At 45.9% G+C, this 18,426-nt stretch overlaps 1 protein-coding gene across 4 annotated transcripts in view; it reads left to right on the top strand.

Moving 5' to 3' along the window:
* Window positions 1-18,426, top strand: part of SAMHD1 (SAM and HD domain containing deoxynucleoside triphosphate triphosphohydrolase 1) — a 272,305-nt gene that overhangs the window by 164,220 nt on the left and 89,659 nt on the right. For all 4 annotated transcript variants that reach the window (XM_063960182.1, XM_063960181.1, XM_063960183.1 and 1 more), the window contains 3 exons: window positions 5,592-5,752; window positions 8,602-8,717; window positions 9,743-9,813. In XM_063960182.1, the coding sequence (XP_063816252.1) occupies window positions 5,592-5,752; window positions 8,602-8,717; window positions 9,743-9,813 (348 nt within the window). The remainder of the gene's footprint in view (window positions 1-5,591; window positions 5,753-8,601; window positions 8,718-9,742; window positions 9,814-18,426) is intronic.

Below are 18,426 nucleotides of genomic sequence, written 5' to 3'. Positions count from 1 at the left end.
TGGGCTTCTTGGCTACTGGACATTAGCTCCAGAGGGACGATCACAGGTTCAGCCTGGATGGGTCCCGGAGCCGCGCCGCCGGCCCCCTTACAGAGCCAGAAGAGCGAAGAGGTCCGGAAAATCGGCGGCAGAAGACGATCCTGTCTTCAGATAAGGTAGCGCACAGCACCGCAGCTGTGCGCCATTGCTCTCAGCACACTTCACACTCCGGTCACTGAGGGTGCAGGGCGCTGGGGGGGGCAGCGCCCTGAGACGCAATAAATCGATAAAAACCTTATATGGCTAAAATAAATGCATCACATATAACTCCTGGGCTATATGGATGCATTTAACCCCTGCCAAAACATACAGAAAAACGGATGATAGGCTCCGCCCCTTTCTCGGCGTCCTTATCTCCTCAGCACACTGGCGCCATTTTCCCTCACAGCTCAGTTGGAGGGAAGCTCCCTGGCTCTCCCCTGCAGTCACTACACTACAGAAAGGGGTTAAAAAAGAGAGGGGGGCACAAATTAGGCGCAGTATAAACTATACAGCAGCTATAAAGGGAAAAACACTTATATAAGGTTATCCCTGTATATATATATATATATAGCGCTCTGGTGTGTGCTGGCAAACTCTCCCTCTGTCTCCCCAAAGGGCTAGTGGGGTCCTGTCCTCTATCAGAGCATTCCCTGTGTGTGTGCTGTGTGTCGGTACGTTTGTGTCGACATGTATGAGGAGAAAAATGATGTGGAGACGGAGTAGAGTGTCTGTAATAGTGTTGTCACCCCCTAGGGGGTCGACACCTGAGTGGATGTACTGTTGAAATTGCGTGACAGTGTCAACTTTGTATTAAAGACAGTGGTTGACATGAGACAGCCGGCTACTCAGCTTGTGCATTTCCAGACGTCTCATACAGGGGCTCTAAAGCGCCCGTTACCTCAGATACAGACGCCGACACGGATACTGACTCCTGTGTCGACGGTGAAGAGACAACCGTGATTTCCAATAGGGCCACACATTGCATGATTGAGGCAATGGAAAATGTTTACACTTTTCTGATAATATGAATACCACCAAAAAAAAGGGGTATTATGTTTGGTGAGGAAAAACTTCCTGTAGTTTTCCTGAATCTGAGAAATAAAATGAGGTGTGTGATGATGCGTGGGTTTCCCCCCGATAACAATTGATAATTTCTAAAAAGTTATTGGCAGTATACCTTTTCCCGCCAGAGGTTAGGGTGCGTTGGGAAACACCCCCTAGGGGGGATAAGGCGCTCACACGCTTGTAAGAACAAGGGCTCTATCCTCTCCTGAGATGGCCGCCCTTAAGGTTCCTGCTGATAGAAAGCAGGAGGGTATCCTAAAATGTATTTACACACATACTGGTGTTATACTGCGACCAGCAATCGCCTCAGCCTGGATGTGCAGTGCTGGGTTGGCGTGGTCGGATTCCCTGACTGGAAATATTGATATCCTAGATAAGGACAGTATATTATTGCCTATAGAGCAATTAAAAGATGCATTTCTATATATGCATGATGCACAGCGGAATATTTGCCGACTGGCATCAAGTATAGGTGCGTTGTCCAATTCTACCAGTAAAATGGTCAGGTGATGCGGATTCCAAACGGCATTTGGAAGTATTGCCTTACAAAAAAAGGGGATATACCCCTGGTCGCCTCTCAAAATAAGACGCCGTATTATCAGGCGCAGTCCTGGTCGGCAAGCGGACAAAAGGGTTCCTCTTTTCTGCACGTGACAGAGGGAGAGGAAAATGGCTGCAGAGATTAGCCAGTTCCCAGGAACAGAAACCCTTTTCTGCCTCTGCCAAGCCCTCAGTATGACGCTATGGCTTTACAAGTTCAGGCACGGTGGGGGCCCGTTCTCAATGAATTTCAGTGCGCAGTGGGCTCACTCGCAAGTAGACCCCTGGATCCTTCAGGTAATATTTTCAGGGGTACAAATTGGAATTCGAGACGTATTCCCCTCGCCGTTTCCAAAAGTCTGTTTTACCGACGTCTCTCGCTGACAGGGAGGCAGTTTTGGAAGCCATTCACAAGCTGTATTCCCAGCAGGTGATCATTAAGGTACCCCTCCTGCAACAGGGAACGGGGTATTATTCCACACTATTGTGGTACCGAAGCCAGACGGCTCGGTGAGACCGATTTTAAAATCTAAAATCTTTGAACTCTTACATACAGAGGTTCAAATTCAAAATTGAGTCACTAAGAGCAGTGATTGCAAACCTGGAAGAAGGGGACTACATGAGGTCTCGGGACATCAAGGATGCTTACCTTCATGTCAAAAAATTTACCCTTCTCACCAAGGGTATCTCAGGTTATGGTACAGAACTGTCACTATCAGTTCAGGCGCTGCCGTAGGGATGGGCCACGGCACCCCGGGTCTTTACTGAAGTAATGACCGAAATGATGATATTCCTTCGAAGGAAGGGAATTTTAGTTATCCTTTACTTGGACGATTCCCTGATAAGGGTAAGATCCAGGGAACAGCTGGAGATCGGTGTAGCACTATCTCAGGTAGTGTTGCGGCAGCACGATTGGATTCTCAATATTCCAAAATCGCAGCTGGTTCCGTCGACTTGTCTTCTGTTCCTAGAGATGATCCTGGACACAGTCCAGAAAGAAGGTGTTTCTCCCGGAGGAGAAAGCCAGGGAGTTATCCGAGCTAGTCAGGAACCTCCTAAAACCGAACCAAGTCTCAGTGCATCAATGCACAAGGGTTCTGGGTAAAAATGGTGGCTTCCTACGAAGCAATCCCATTCGGCAGATTCCACGCAAGACTTTCCAGTGGAACCTACTGGACAAATGGTCCGGGTCGCATCTTCAGATGCATCAGCGGATAACCCTGTCACCAGGGACAAGGGTATCCCTCCTGTGGTGGTTGCAGAGTGCTCATCTTCTAGAGGGCCGCAGATTCGGCATTCAGGACTGGGTCCTGGTGACCACGGATGCCAGCCTGCGAGGCTGGGGAGCAGTCACACAGGGAAGGAATATCCAGGGCTTATGGTCAAGCCTGGAGACATCACTTCACATAAATATCCTGAAGCTAAGGGCCATTTACAATGCTCTAAGCTTAACAAGACCTCTGCTTCAAGGTCAGCCGGTGTTGATCCAGTCGGACAACATTACGGCAGTCACCCACGTAAACAGGCAGGGTGCCACAAGAAGCAGGAGGGCAATGGCAGAAGCTGCAAGGATTCTCCGCTGGGCGGAAAATCATGTAATAGCACTGTCAACAGTATTCATTCCGGGAGTGGACAACTGGGAAGCAGACTTCCTCAGCACGACCTCCACCCGGGAGAGTGGGGACTTCACCCAGAAGTCGTCCACATGATTAAAAAACTCGACAGGTATTGCGCCAGGTCAAGAGACCCTCAGGCAATAGTTGTAGACGCTCTGGTAACACCGTGGGTGTACCAGTCAGTATATGTGTTCCCTCATCTGCCTCTCATACCCAAGGTACTGAGATTGATAAGATGGAGAGGAGTAAGCACTATATTCGTGGCTCCGGATGGGCCAAAAAGGACTTGGTAACCGGAACTTCAAGAGAGGCTCACGGAGGATCCGTGGCCTCTACCTCTAAGAAGGGACCTGCTCCAGCAAGGACCCTGTCTGTTCCAAGACTTACCGCGGCTGCGTTTGACGGCATGGCGTTGGAACACCGGATCCTGAAGAAAAAAAGGCATTCCGGATGAAGTCATCCCTATCCTGATCAAAAGCCAGGAAGGATGTAACCGCAAAAACATTATCACCGCAATTGGCGAAAATATGTTGCGTAGTGCGAGGCCAGTAAGGCCCGACGGAGGAAATTCAACTGGGTCGATTCCTACATTTCCTGCAAACAGGAGTGTCTATGGGCCTGAAATTGGGGTCCATTAAGGTTCAGATTTCGGCCCTGTCAATTTTCTTCCAAAAAAGAACTAGCTTCAGTCCCTGAAGTTTAGACGTTTGTAAAAGGGGTACTGCATATACAGCCTCCTTTTGTGCCTCCAGTGGCAATTTGGGATCTCAATGTAGTTTGGGTTCCAAAAGTCACATTGGTTTGAACCACTTAAATCTGTGGAGTTAAAATATCTCACATGGAAAGTGGTCATGCTGTTGGCCCTGGCCTAGGCCAGGCGCGTGTCAGGATTGGCGGCTTTATCCTGTAAAAGCCCTTATCTGATTTTCCATTCGGACAGGGCGGAATTGAGGACTCGTCCTCAGTTTCTCCCTAAGGTGGTTCCAGCGTTTTCACCTGAACCAACCTTTTGTGGTGCCTGCGGCTACTAGGGACTTGGAGGAATCCAAGTTGCTGGATGTTGTCAGAGCCCTGAAAATATGTTCCAGGACGGCTGGAGTCAGGAAATCTGACTCGCTGTTTATCCTGTATGCACCCAACATGCTGGGTGCTCCTGCTTCTAAGCAGACTATTGCTCGTTGGATTTGTAGTACAATTCAGCTTGCACATTCTGTGGCAGGCCTGCCACAGCTAAAATCTGTAAAAGCCCCTTCCACAAGGAAAGTGGGCTCATCTTGGGCGGCTGCCCGAGGGATCTCGGCTTTACAACTTTGCCGAGCAGCTACTTGGTCAGGGGCAAACACGTTTGCTAAATTCTACAAATTTGATACCCTGGCTGAGGAGGACCTGGAGTTCTCTCATTCGGTGCTGCAGAGTCATCCGCACTCTCCCGCCCGTTTGGGAGCTTTGGTATAATCCCCATGGTCCTTACGGAGTCCCCAGCATCCACTAGGACGTCGGAGAAAATAAGAATTTACTTACCGATAATTCTATTTCTCGTAGTCCGTAGTGGATGCTGGGCGCCCATCCCAAGTGCGGATTGTCTGCAATACTTGTACATAGTTATTGTTACAAAAATCGGGTTATTATTGTTGGGAGCCATCTTTTCAGAGGCTCCTCTGTTGTCATACTGTTAACTGGGTTCAGATCACAAGTTATACGGTGTGATTGGTGTGGCTGGTATGAGTCTTACCCGGGATTCAAAATCCTTCCTTATTGTGTACGCTCGTCCGGGCACAGTATCCTAACTGAGGCTTGGAGGAGGGTCATAGGGGGAGGAGCCAGTGCACACCAGTTAGTCCTAAAGCTTTCTTTAGATGTGCCCAGTCTCCTGCGGAGCCGCTATTCCCCATGGTCCTTACGGAGTCCCCAGCATCCACTACGGACTACGAGAAATAGAATTATCGGTAAGTAAATTCTTATTTTTTTTTTTCTCACACGTCTGGAAGCTGGGAGAAAAAAATGTGTGTGCTGCGATTAATGAGCATCTGTCGGGGAAACAATTGAATGGCTCCGACAGATGCCCATTCTTATAGACTGCCCCATAGAATCCATGATAAATCGGATAGCCTCGAGGTGTCCTTTTACCTGCGGTAAATTACCGTGGCTATTTGAATTCCACCCCCATAGTACTAAATAACACTATGTGGTTGAACAGTTAACGGTGGTCAGGTTTCCAATTGTGCTGTACTAATCTCATAATTTAGTTGGTATAGGTGCTAGAAGACCTTTTTATATGTAGTGTCAAATTATTTATCTTAAAATACATTGCATTGGTTACTGTTGTCTGAGTTAACTTTTGTTTTGTAGGTTTTCAATGACCCGATACATGGTCATATTGAATTACACCCCTTATTGGTACGCATTATAGACACTCCTCAGTTCCAGCGGCTGCGATATATTAGGCAGCTCGGAGGCAGCTACTATGTGTTTCCTGGAGCCTCTCACAACAGATTTGAGCACTCCATTGGGTATGTGTCAATTTTTATCCTTTTTCATTTATTCCTTAGATTTTAGTCTCTTACTATAGATCAGTTATGTTTCTCTGTTGCAGATTCCTCCCATGCGGTTCCACATAATTATCACTATCAGCAGCACTAGGCTTTGCCATGCAGAAAAGCAGTTTAGTTAGTGCCTCTCCATAGTGGCAAAACAACCCTGGGGTGGTCCACCTGAAGCTATATTTGCTAGAGGGAGCAGACCACAAAAAATAAATGCACCTTCCCTCATTAGGATGACTAGATTCATGCTGATAGCACTTGGGCTGTTTCCAACACCCATTGAAGGTTTGAGGTGTGTTTACATTTTTTTGTGTTTTTTTTTTTAAGCAAAATAAATGCACACACAGCCCTCTTATCTAATTTATTGATCACCTATGCCCGGAGGTCCCCTTCGATTCATGTAGACATCCATAGCTTCTGAGGCAATGCCAGCTGCTAACTGAGCCTCACCGCAAATGAGTTAGATCTTGCTACTGCTTCTATTTATACCGTGGGGGTTTCCTACGGTCTCAGTCAGATCATGGGGAATTCCCACTAAACTTCACTATAGAGCTACACCAATAAACTAATATACCCATTTCCTGTCTTGCACTATTTGTATAAAAAACAGAGAAATATCAATTGCTCCTCATGGAAAGCATGCTCAGGCATCTATCTTAAGATGCCTGAGCATGCTTTCCATGGGGCGCAATGGATACAGTATGTCTTTGTTTTACACGAATAGCCTGCTACTACTGTATTTTACATGAATAGCCTGCTACCCAGCGTACTAGCATTTTAGGTTTTATTAACTAAACCTAGGCCTCTCTGCTTGCAACTTTACTTGCAAATTAAAATGAATAGTTGACTTGATGAAAATATTTTCATTTTAAGTAAAACTGTTAAAATTAAATTCTAGAACCACTTTGGCAAAGTAAAGTGTCTTCTTATGTCGGAGAGATGGGTGTGGTATGCTAGGTTGACCACTATTGGTTGACAGTAAGTAGATCAACATGGTTTCTAGGTCAACAGGGACTCTAGGTCAACATGACATAAGGTCGACATTAATTTTTGCACTTTTTTTGGTGTTCTCTCTGTACAGTGACCAGGATTCACAATTAGTGTGCCGCTTCGCTTGCCATGCTTCGGGCAAGGTGCCTCACTCTGCTACCGCTGCGCTCGGCACAGGTTATCGTTCCCAATTGTAGTCCATGTGGATCGAAAGTATGAGAGTTCAAAAACTGAAGAAATTTTTTTGAAAAACTCATGTTGACCTTTTGTCTTGTCGACCTACAACATGTCAACCTAGACTTCCTGTCGACCAATAGTGGTCGACCTAAGTATTGTCGACCTAGAGACTGGATACCCTGAGGGATACTTGGTCTTAAGCTGGTCATAGAGATGTGTCCACATAAGTCTATCCTCAAATGACACCTAATAGCCCCGGTTATCGCACCACATACTTTGCTACTTAGCTACTCCAAACCCTACCTAAATACCAAGTACACTGTTTGCAAACGAATATGCAAAACTGAGGAGAAACTAAACACAATGAAGAAAGAAGTAGCAAAGTTGAGGAAAGCGCACAATCCAGGTTACACAGGCAAAAGACTGGTCTGATACAAGTGACCCTTGCCTTGCATTATTATACTTAATCTGTGACTTCATACTAATTCCTTTGCAACAAAAAAGCTATTCCTGAGTACCTAGTACGCTATTTATTAACGGAGACGCAAATTTGCAGCAGGCGTCTCATGCCATATGGCGCAAAAGGGTAAGTGTATTAGGACACACCTGTAGTGCAGCCAACAAACTGCAACTGTACAAAAATCAGAGCACCTACATACACACTGCAATACATACACACTGCAAGCTATACGCAGGTAATCTCCATTTACAGCCTGAAGTTGGCCAAGTGGATCGGACAGGACTTTCCCATATAGGGGGTATTCAATTAGCTGCTAGAATTTACTGCAGCTAATTGATTCGACGGTGGCAATTCAATTAGCCCCGATACCTGGCCAATACAATAACTGATCCTCAGGCACCCAAAACATAATCCCCGCTAAGCAGTCCTCCGATAACACATGGGACCGGATACTCATCCCTGATCTCACGTCTTATTGCACAAAAACAAGATATTTTTCTCCTGGGAAAAAATGGGCTTTAAATATCAGTCAAAAATTGAGGCATCAGCCCGTGTTGTTTTTTTTGTTTTGTTTTTTTTTAGGACAAATTGAATACTGTACATAATGTGTATACAGTATATCCGCACCTGAGGAAGTTGGAATATAGTTGTGTGAACAAATGTATCCAGCAGTACTGGTCCTATAGTGGCACGTGTCACAACTACAACAATGTACTTTTACAGCTATAGGGGGGAATTCAATTAGCGGCAATAAATTACCGCAGTGAATTGATCCCCTGAGGGTTATTCAGTTGTCCCCGATAGCCAGCACTATCAGGGCATTTCTTTTCACCTGCATGGAGGCAGGAGAAAAAAATCCTGCAAAACACATGGAACTGGGATCTTATCCTGGATCCATGTGTTTTCATGCACACAAAAAAAGTCTGCAATTGAATTGCATGATAATGACCATCGTCCAAAAATTGCGGTAAAAGCCTGTTGTTGTTTTGGGGTTTTTTTGAGCAAAAATGTTTCTAGCACAATTGAATCTCCTCCCCCCCCACACACAAGCTCCTTTGTCACATCCTCCCTCAGATTTGATCCCAGCATACTCCCCATGATGCCAGGCTGAGAGAGAGCTAGGACTGCTGAAAGTATGACAATAAAACTACAGTATGTTTTGCTCACATAGATGTTATTTGTATTTGCACAGTGTTGGTCACCTGGCAGGATGCCTTGTTCAGGTCTTACATGAGCGGCAGCCAGAACTTCAGATAAACCAGAGGGACATGCTGTGTGTCCAGATTGCTGGCTTGTGTCATGACTTGGGTAAATATCAATCTAATTGGCAATTTAAGTGGCTCATTTAATTTATTTATCTACATAGATTAATACCATAAAACACAAATGTTTATTTTTAATTGGTTTTCTTTTTATTTGTAAAACCATTCCATACCTTAATTTTAAACTTAACTATATAAATGTATATATGGAAAGCTGGGGGTATGAGCTGCAGCCGTTACATATTTGTATTCCCCTACGTTCTATAGTACAGATGTGTCCTCATACACCTATCTACAAATAGCGACAAAGAACCCCATTTGGCATGCCACAGACTTTGTGACACAGGGGCAGATTTATTAAGCTCGGTGAAGTGATAAATTGGAAGGTGATAAAGGACCAGCCAGTCAGCTCCTAACTGTCATTTTTCAAACCCAGCCTGTGACATGATACCTAGGATCTGATTGGCTGGTCCTTTATCACCTTCCACTTTATCACTTCACCGAGCTTAATAAATCTGCCCCTAAGTATCCCGCGCCTTGCATCCCATCACACACTTTTACAAAAGATGCATCTTATTCGCATCACTGATTCAGGAAATGTACAGTGCATGGGTACCCTGGAAACTGGCGCTAGCATAACACGCAGCTTCTGTGTGTGACACTAACCTGGGTGATGAGGTAAAAGATTAGGACCAATACAAGTGAGCCTTGCTACGCTTCGTTTTTAATTTGCAGCCTCATACCAAATGTGCGCAATGTAATTGGTATCCCAACACCACAATGGAGATGGTAAGAAGACCGGCACTAGAATCCCGAATAGAAGTATGCCAGGGAGAGTTAGGGTTAGGCAGTAAGGGGAGGGTGCGGGAAGGGATGGTAAGGGATAAGGTTCGCTTACTTTTTAAAAAGTGACTGGATTGTAACCGTTGGTATGCAGCTGTTGGTATTCTGACCATTGGCATCCTTGCTGTTGGGATCCCGTACCCAAACTGGCTGAGTATCTAAGTTGTATCATGTGGTACAAAAAGGTACCTTAGTACAATAGTAAATATATCTGTGGATTTATTTCAGGTCATGGGCCATTTTCTCATATGTTTGATGGGAGATTTATGCCTCTTGCTAATCCAAAGAAAGATTTCAAGGTATGTTTTAATAACTTATGCACTGTGGTAAGCAGTAGACCATAATGTTATAGGCACATGTTATCTACCTGTTTATTGTAAACACTAGTTCCTTATCAGCGCTTGCATGGTCGGCTATATTTGTGCTTTGGACAGAATATATCAGTTGTGACATGCTTACATTTGTGACTTCAGTATGGCTCTTTTTTATGAATTCCACTCATAAGAATGCCGCAGCGCTGAAAAGGAAAGCACACCTGCAAGCTTAGTAATGCAAAGAGCAGAGGCAGGGTTGTAAAGTGACAATAAGCCATAGCAATGTTCTCTACAAATGCCACATGATTATTTACAACAGTTAAGGTTTCTGGGGGTTCTTTAACCACTTAACTGACAAAAAATGTCGCACAAACCGGTTCGAATGTATGATAAAAAATAAAATAAAAAATTAGTACATAATAACATTTTTAGAATGTGTTTAAAAAAAATATATATGTGTGTGTGTGTATATAATATATATATATATATATATATATATATATATATATATATATATATATATACACACACACACACACACACACACACACACACACACACACACACACACACACACACACACACTGTATATTTCTGCAGCAGGGTACATTGGTTTCTGCAGGAAAACATTGGGGATGTAGAGTGGATCTTGATCCAGAGGCACCAACAGGCTGAAGCTTTAGGCTGTCCCAGGATGCATTGGGTCCTCCTATATCCCAGCCTCCAGGCACTGCTAGCTCAGTTTCGAGTTTCTGCATGCAGCAACAGGTCACTTAACAGGGGGGGGGTGCACTGGACAGCCCTGAAAAAGCTTCTAAAAGAATTTCCTATTTCTGGCTGGGCTGTCGACGCTGTATGTCAAGGTGACAGTGCTGCAGCTCCATCACCTCCCAAGCGGCGTCACATACTTCCGTGGCTCAGTTCCCGGGTACTTGCGGCGGAGACGTCCTGGCTTAGGCACACAGTCACAGACTGCTCTCCTGGTTCGCGTTGCTGCTACGGGGAGAAGGTAAGAGGGTCCCCCAGGCGGGACCTGCCATTAAATCGGGTTCCGTCCGTGACCTGGGGAGATGGGTCGCGGCGCTGGCGTGGACACTGTCACTGGGCAGGGACCCTGCTAGACCACCGGGGCATCTGAGTACAGGTTGAGTGTACTAATACCCCATTTAATAAGGCTCACAGTACCCGGGGTGGAAGTCCAGCATAGGGGAGGTGGCGCTTGCCCTGTATCCCCTCCCCCGGCCCAGGGTGCCATCTTCTCGCAGATTTCCCGCCCCCCTGGAGCTGCCTCACACTCACCCTCACTTCTTGACTGAGACACTGGGTGCCATTTTCTGAGCATAGCTGCGACTGGTCTCCGGGACTGCAGGTCTCACTTGTAAAGCCGCCTGTATACAGAGCTGTGACATTACAAACGCTTAAGTATCTTACGTGTCTTTATACAGACAGTGTTAGTTGAGAAAGTGTACTCTTTCCAGAATACTGTAAAAGTATTATTATATATCCTCCGGTCATTGACCGCGCTGTGAGATAGATGATATACTAGTCCAGTGCAGCTTTATTGTGATGATAATTTCTGCATTGCCTGTGACCGTGTGTGCCTGTTTCTGCTGAGTGGTTTCACTCTGTGTTTACCAGATATAACGGTCACTATATTCTGTACCCTGAGGGACTAGGGGGCTAATTCAGACCTGATCGTAGCCCTGCAAAATTTCGCAGGGCTACGATCAGACACACTGACATGGGGGGCACATTGTTAATCCGCCTTGAGTGAAAAATGTATCTAACCAGTTGCAGCAATTAAATCAGTCCTTGTTTAGACAAAAATCTACTCCAGGTCACTCCCGTGTCTCTGGGTCATTTAAGCGGGCTGCTTCCTCTTCACAATCCACATACCTCTCTGATGTTTCATCTGAAGAGGAGGGGGAGCATACACTGTCAGACACTGACTGAAACAGGTGTTACTGATGAGGATTCTCCCTTGCAGATTGATGTCGCTGCCTTTGTAGTTTCTATTAAATAAATCTTGCAAATATGTGATGAGGATTCCACTACTGTGGCAAACAAAACTAATATGTTTAAACGGCAGAAGGCGGTTAAAGTCTGTTACCTCATTCTGACCATTTAGTGGACATCAGACGGGAACGCTGGTCTACTCCAGGGAAGAAATTCCCTCTGCCTAAACGGGCCTTGGCTCGCTATCTTCTCCCTGCAGAGTTATGTTCCAAGTGGGAAAAAATTCACAGCCGGTGGATTCTCACGTCACCACTGTCAATTAACTGAAAGAACAGACAGATTAAGCATGTGTAGGGATGCCTGAAATCTATTTACTCCCTTACAGGAGCTGTGCATAGGCCCACTATTGCTGCCTCTTGGTTTGTAAAAGGTATGAAAAAAAGGCATTTGTTTCCCCCAGCACCCTGAATGATGATTGTAACCAGATATAAATTCCACATGATAATAGAATTCAGAGATCTTCGTTACACATATTTGCGCAAATGTGTGAATAAGCCCCAAAGCCGCATCAAGGCGTCTCTGTATATTTGGGGTCGCTAGCGCTATATCTAGGCGCAGGGTGTGGCACCCCAAAACACCAGCATAAGCCAGAAAGCCCCAGCGTAGCATACCAGTGAAAAAACTATAGTGTTAATAAATTAGTATTTAGGAAGCCGAAGCTATAGTGAAAGTGATACAAAAATAAAATGCAATTAAAATAGAGAAATAGTGTTAAAAAATTAATAAGTGAAAAGTGTTAATAGAATGTAAAGGTTTTTATTTTAATATTAAATATAACACTATAGTTTTTCACTGGTATGCTACGCTGGGCTTTCTGGCTTATGCTGGTGTTTTGGAGTCCCACACCCTGCGCCTAGATATAGCGCTAGGGATCCCAAATATACAGAGACGCCTTGATGCGGCTTTGGGGCTTATTCACACATTTGCGCAAATATGTGTAACGAAGATCTCTGAATTCTATTATCATGTGGAATTTATATCTGGTTACGGTTATCATTCAGGGTGCTGGGGGAAACAAATGCCTTTTTTTCTTGCTTAGAAATACCCCTCCCTTTCGAGCACCTGAATGATATCACTAAGCTAATTGAGCATCTACCAATATATATGTTTGTTGTAAAAGGTATTGTAGCGTGGGTTGAGGTATTAGAGGAAGATCTACCGAAGGATATATCTGACAATGCCAGACAATACTGATCTCACATTACCACCGTTGCCTATTACATTCAGGAGGCGTCCTCTGAGGCGGGTGTATGGCAGCCAAGGCGTCGACTACGTATGTCTTGGCTCGCCGTATTCTGTGATTGAGGTCATGGATGGTGAACCTAGACTCCAAAAAGACCTTGGAGGTTCTCCCCTTCACTGGGGACATTTTGTTTGGGAAGACCTGAATAAAATTGTGTCTGAATAGAAGGTGCTAAGACTGCCTTCCTCCCAAATACTAATCCTTCGGCACAGAAGGCAATAGGTACCACCTTTAGCTCCTTTCGTCCTCAAGGGAAAGCAAAAGGGCAAGCATACTCAAGACAATCTCGTGCTCCCAAAACCACCAAGCCCAAGGCGAAACAATCCTGGGCGTCCCATCAGTCTGCTTCTAAACAAGACAAGCCTGCTGCAGGACAGGGCGGGCTTCCCCCTGGGGGACCCCAAGGTGGGAGGCTGACTTCTACAGTTCGCCCAGGTCTGGTTAAAGACCACTTCAGACGCATGGGTGCTGGAAGTTGTCTCTCACTGGTACGCTGTCTCTTTCAAGAGACGTCCCCCTCACCAGTTTTGCACCACGGTTCTCCCTTTGGCGCAAGCTTTGCAAACGGTTGTCAGTTCTCTCCTGAGTGCAGGAGTGGTTGTGCCGGTACCTCAGTACCAGAGAGGCAGAGGTTATTACTCGACACTGTTTCAAGTCCCGAAACCAAATGGGTCCTTCCGGCCTATACTCAACCTTAAATCTCTGAACAAGTTTGTGAGAGCGTCCAGGTTTCGTATGGAAACACTGTGCTCAATTGTGCTGGCTATGGAACCCGGAGACTATATGGTATCCATGGATATACAGGATGCATACCTGCATATACCTATTGCCATATCGCATCAGCAGTTTGTGGTTTGCTATTGGCAACCTCCGCTATCAATTCCAGGCTCGGGCCATTTGGACTGGCTATGGCACCTCGGATCTTTACCAAGGTCATGGCCGTGATAACAGCCATCGCCATCGTCAGGGTGTCAGAATCCTGCCGTATCTGGATGACCTGCTGATTCTGGCAAATTTCCACAATGTCTTCCTCAGTCATCTGTAACCTTCCTGCAAACCCATGGGTGGCTTATAGATTAGAAGAAGTCCTTGCTGGTCCTAGTTCAGAGCATGGTACACCTGGGGGCACTCCTGGACAGACAGTCAGCAGCTGTTTCTGTCTCCACAAAAAGTCCTGAAGCTTCAGGACGGGATAGGATGCTTCCTTTGTCGCCCCGGAGTGTCGATACACTCGGCCATGCAAGTACTTGGCCTGATGTTGTCAGCATTCGACACGGTGGAATACGCTCAATTTCATTCCCACCCTCTACAGAGGTTAATCCTTTCCAAGTGGGATGGCCTTCCTCAGCGGATCAGATCTCACATGATTACTTTGACTCCGGAGGTTTGCCTGTCACTGACCTGGTGGCTACAGGACCAGCAATGAAGCAGGGGCGGTCCCATCTGGATCCCCGACTGGGTCCTGCTGACAACAGATGCCAGTTTGAGGGGATGGGGTGCGGTGTTGGAGCAACACTCTTTTCAGGGTCGCTGGACCAAGGAGGAATCACTCTTTACAATAAACATTCTGGAGTTGAGGGCGGTGTTCAATGCACTCTCTCTCATCCTGCTCTGGTACGGAACAGGCCTGTTCAAGTTCGGTCAGACAACGCCACCACGGTGGCATTCATAAACCATCAAGGCGGCACTCGAAGCCGCATGGCAATGATGGAAAAATCTTTCGTTGGGCGGAACTCCATCTGCCAGAAATAATGGTAGTGTTCATTCAGGGCGTCCTGAACTGGGAAGCGGACTTCCTCAGTCGCCAGGACGTGCACGCCAGAGCGTGGAGTCTTCATCCAGAAGTCATTGAACTCCTAGTGGACAGGTGGGGCCTACCAGCTGTAGACCTGATGGCATCTCGACACAATTACAAGGTTCCAGTCTTCAGATCATTGACCAGGGATCCTCAGGCAGCGTTCGCAGACGCTCTGGCAATTCCATGGACCTTTCGGCTGCTCTACATGTTCCCTCCAGTGTCACTTCTGCCCAGGGTCCTACGGAAGTTCAAACAAGAAAGAGGATCGCTACTTCTAATCGCTCCAGCGTGGCCCAGATGGCATTGGTTCTCAGATCTGCAGGGTTTGTCGACATGGCATCCCCTTCTACGTCCTCAGCAGCCAGACCTCCTCGTACGGGGCCCTTGTGTCTACCCAGACCTGGCCAGATTGGCTTTGACGTCGTTGCTGTTGAAGAATCACTCCTGAGGGCCAAAGGATTCACTGAGGCGGTTATCCAAACTATGTTGAAGGCCTGCAAACTGGCCTCTGCCCGAATTTATTATAGGGTCTGGAATTCTTACTTAACCTGGTGTGCTGATAAGAGTTATGATGCATATAGATTCACAACTTCCAGAATTCTGGCCTTTCTGCAAAGAGGCCTGGACTTAGGCCTTCGTCTGCCCTCCCTCAAGGTTCATATATCTGCCCTGTCTGTATGGTTTCAGAGAAATATTGTGTCTATACCTGACGTTCATACATTCACTCAGGATGTCCTGTGGATTCAGCCTCCCTATGTCCCTCTTGCTGTGCCCTGGGATCTGGCTGTTGTGCTAAATGCCCTGCAAGAGTCTCCATTTGAACCTCTTGAATCGGTGGACCTTAAATGGCTCACGTCCTAGGTCCTGCTCTTACTGACTTTTGCCTCTGCAAGGAGGGTGTCGGACTTAGGCGCTTTGTCCTTTCGTCTACCCTTTTTGATATTTCACGGTGACCAGGCAGTTCTAAGAACTCGACCGGGTTATTTACCTAAGGTGGTGTCATCTTTTCACCTTTAACCAAGAGATTGTGGTCCCGGCCTTTGGGCCTAATTCTGAGTTGATTGCAGCAGCAAACTTGTTAGCAGTTGGGCAAAACCATGTGCACTGCAGGGGGGGACAGATATAACATGTGCAGAGAGAGTTAAATTTGGGTGGGGTGTGTTCAAACTGAAATCTAAATTGCAGTGTGAAAATAAAGCAGCCAGTATTTACCCTGCACAGAAACAATATAACTCACCCAAATCTAACGCTCTCTGCAAATGTTACATCTGACCCCCCTGCAGTGCACATGGTTTTGCCCAACTGCTAACAAAGTTCCTGCTGCGATCAACTCAGAATTACCCCCTTTATCTCTTCAGACTTGTCTTCCAAAGAGCAGTCATTGGATGCGGTAAAGGCTCTCCGTATATATATGTAGAGAGGAATTCCTCTATCCGGTCATAAGATACCCTTTTTGTCCTGTTTGGTTTCCGCAAACGTGGCTGGCCTGCGAACAAGCAAATCTTGGCCAGATGGATTAGAATGGTGATTGCACAAGCTTATGCGCAGGCTGGACTCCCAGCTCCTGCTGCTATTAAAGCCCATTCTACTCGGTCTGTTGGACCTCCTTGGGTGGCTCGCCGTGGCGCGTCTGCAGAACAATTGTGCAAGGCGGCTACGTAGTCCTCGGTGAACACGTTTCTTAGGTTCTATGCCCTTTGATACCTTCGCCTCCCATGATGCTTCTTTTGGAAGCCGGATTCTCACATCCGCTAAGGCGCGTCCCTTCCCTTGAGGAACTGCTTTAGGACATCCCCGATGTTTCCCTGTGGAAACCAATGTAACCTGCTGCAGAAAAATAGTGTTATGGTAGACTTACTATGGTTAACACTCTCTCTGTGAGGTACATTGGGTTCCACTGGGCACCCACCCTGACGCACCTAGCTTCTTTGGGTTTGTATGGCATTAGCCGCTGGTACCTACTCCTATTGTGAGAATGTGGTTCTATGTGACTAACATCTGCCTTCTCTCTTGCCTGCTCCTGCGTTAGACTGGTTAACAAACTGAGCTCTCAGTGCCTGGAGGCGGGGTTATAGAGGAGGCCCCAATGCATCCTGGGACAGCATAAAGCTTTAGCCTGTTGGTGCCCCTGGATCAAGATCCACTCTACACCCCCAATGTTTCCCTGTGGAACCCAAGGTACCTCGCAGAAAGTGTTAACCATGGTAAGTCTACCATAACACTACACACACACACATTACACACACATATTACACACACATATTACACACACATATCACACACACATATCACACACACATATCACACACACACACACACACACACTTCACTCTAGTCTGTTTTAGCAGGTCCTGCCCGATTATTATTATTATTTTATTTATTTTTTTGTAACTGCAAAATGCGCAAGGCATCTATTCACACTGAGGTAACCCAGCATATCCGTAAGTGCTGGGCACGCCCCTAAGAGTGACAGTGACGGGGCCTCAGCCACCATGCCCCCTATTCCTACACGTTTTGTACACGCCCCTCATTTAAACTGAAAGAAGTGTCTGATTTCCATTTAAACCAGGAAATAGTGATTCCCTCTTTTTTTAAAGCAGACAAGACAATTAGCAAAGATAAATTGTCATTGTTAGATGTGAAGTATTGACAGGACTGAAAGTATCAGAAAGACAGACAGTCTTCATGATGCTAAGAAAAAAGTTTGGCCAGCATCTAAGCAGGTGAAAGCATAAACTACGGCTGACAGGCCGGTTTCAGATAAAATTCAGCTCATTCCACTCCCTCAGTAGGTACACTTCATGGGCAGCACGGAATAGGGCATCCACAGAGCAGTTATGTAGAGCAGCTAGACGGTCCTTTGTACTTACATTCACCACATTTTACAGTATTCATGACTTTAAGTTCAAAGTCAGATTAACTTGACGTAGCTTTTAGGGGCAGTTTATGTACATCCCCATGTGTAATGAAGTGTCCCCCAGATGAAGTAATAGAAAACAAGATTTTTGGCACTTAATAGTTAAATCGTTCTCTGTCTTCATCTAGGGGACATTTTGATCCCTCTCATATTGGTTGAATACAGGTGTCTCCTCATACATCTTTGCTGAAGTTACGCCAATTAGCCCCTCCTATAGTTTTTTGCTTCTTTCTTCCAACCCAGTTCGAGTAAAACGCACCAGGAGACTGTGCTGATTAATCTAATATGACACTTGTATGTTGTGTGTGTGTGTGTGTTCAACTCTGAATCTGTACACGAAGTGCTACAATGTAGCAGCCGCAGCTTTTTTCCAATACATGTTCTGTTCTGCTCCATATTCAGGGGGAGATGTACAAAGCCTTGAAAAGTGATAAATTGCATGGTGATAAAGTACCAACCAACCAGCTCCTTACTGTCATTTTGCAAACCCACCCTGTAACATGGCAGTTAGGAGCTTATTGGCTGGCACTTTATCACCGTGAAATGTATCACTTTTCAAGGCTCACTCACACAATATTCAAATGTCTTATATCAAATTAATCGTCACAGTCTCCTCATACATCC

The sequence above is a fragment of the Pseudophryne corroboree genome, chromosome 3, assembly GCF_028390025.1.
Source record: "Pseudophryne corroboree isolate aPseCor3 chromosome 3, aPseCor3.hap2, whole genome shotgun sequence".
Classification (NCBI taxonomy): Eukaryota; Metazoa; Chordata; class Amphibia; order Anura; family Myobatrachidae; genus Pseudophryne; species Pseudophryne corroboree.
This window is presented reverse-complemented; position numbering and strand designations above follow the sequence as displayed.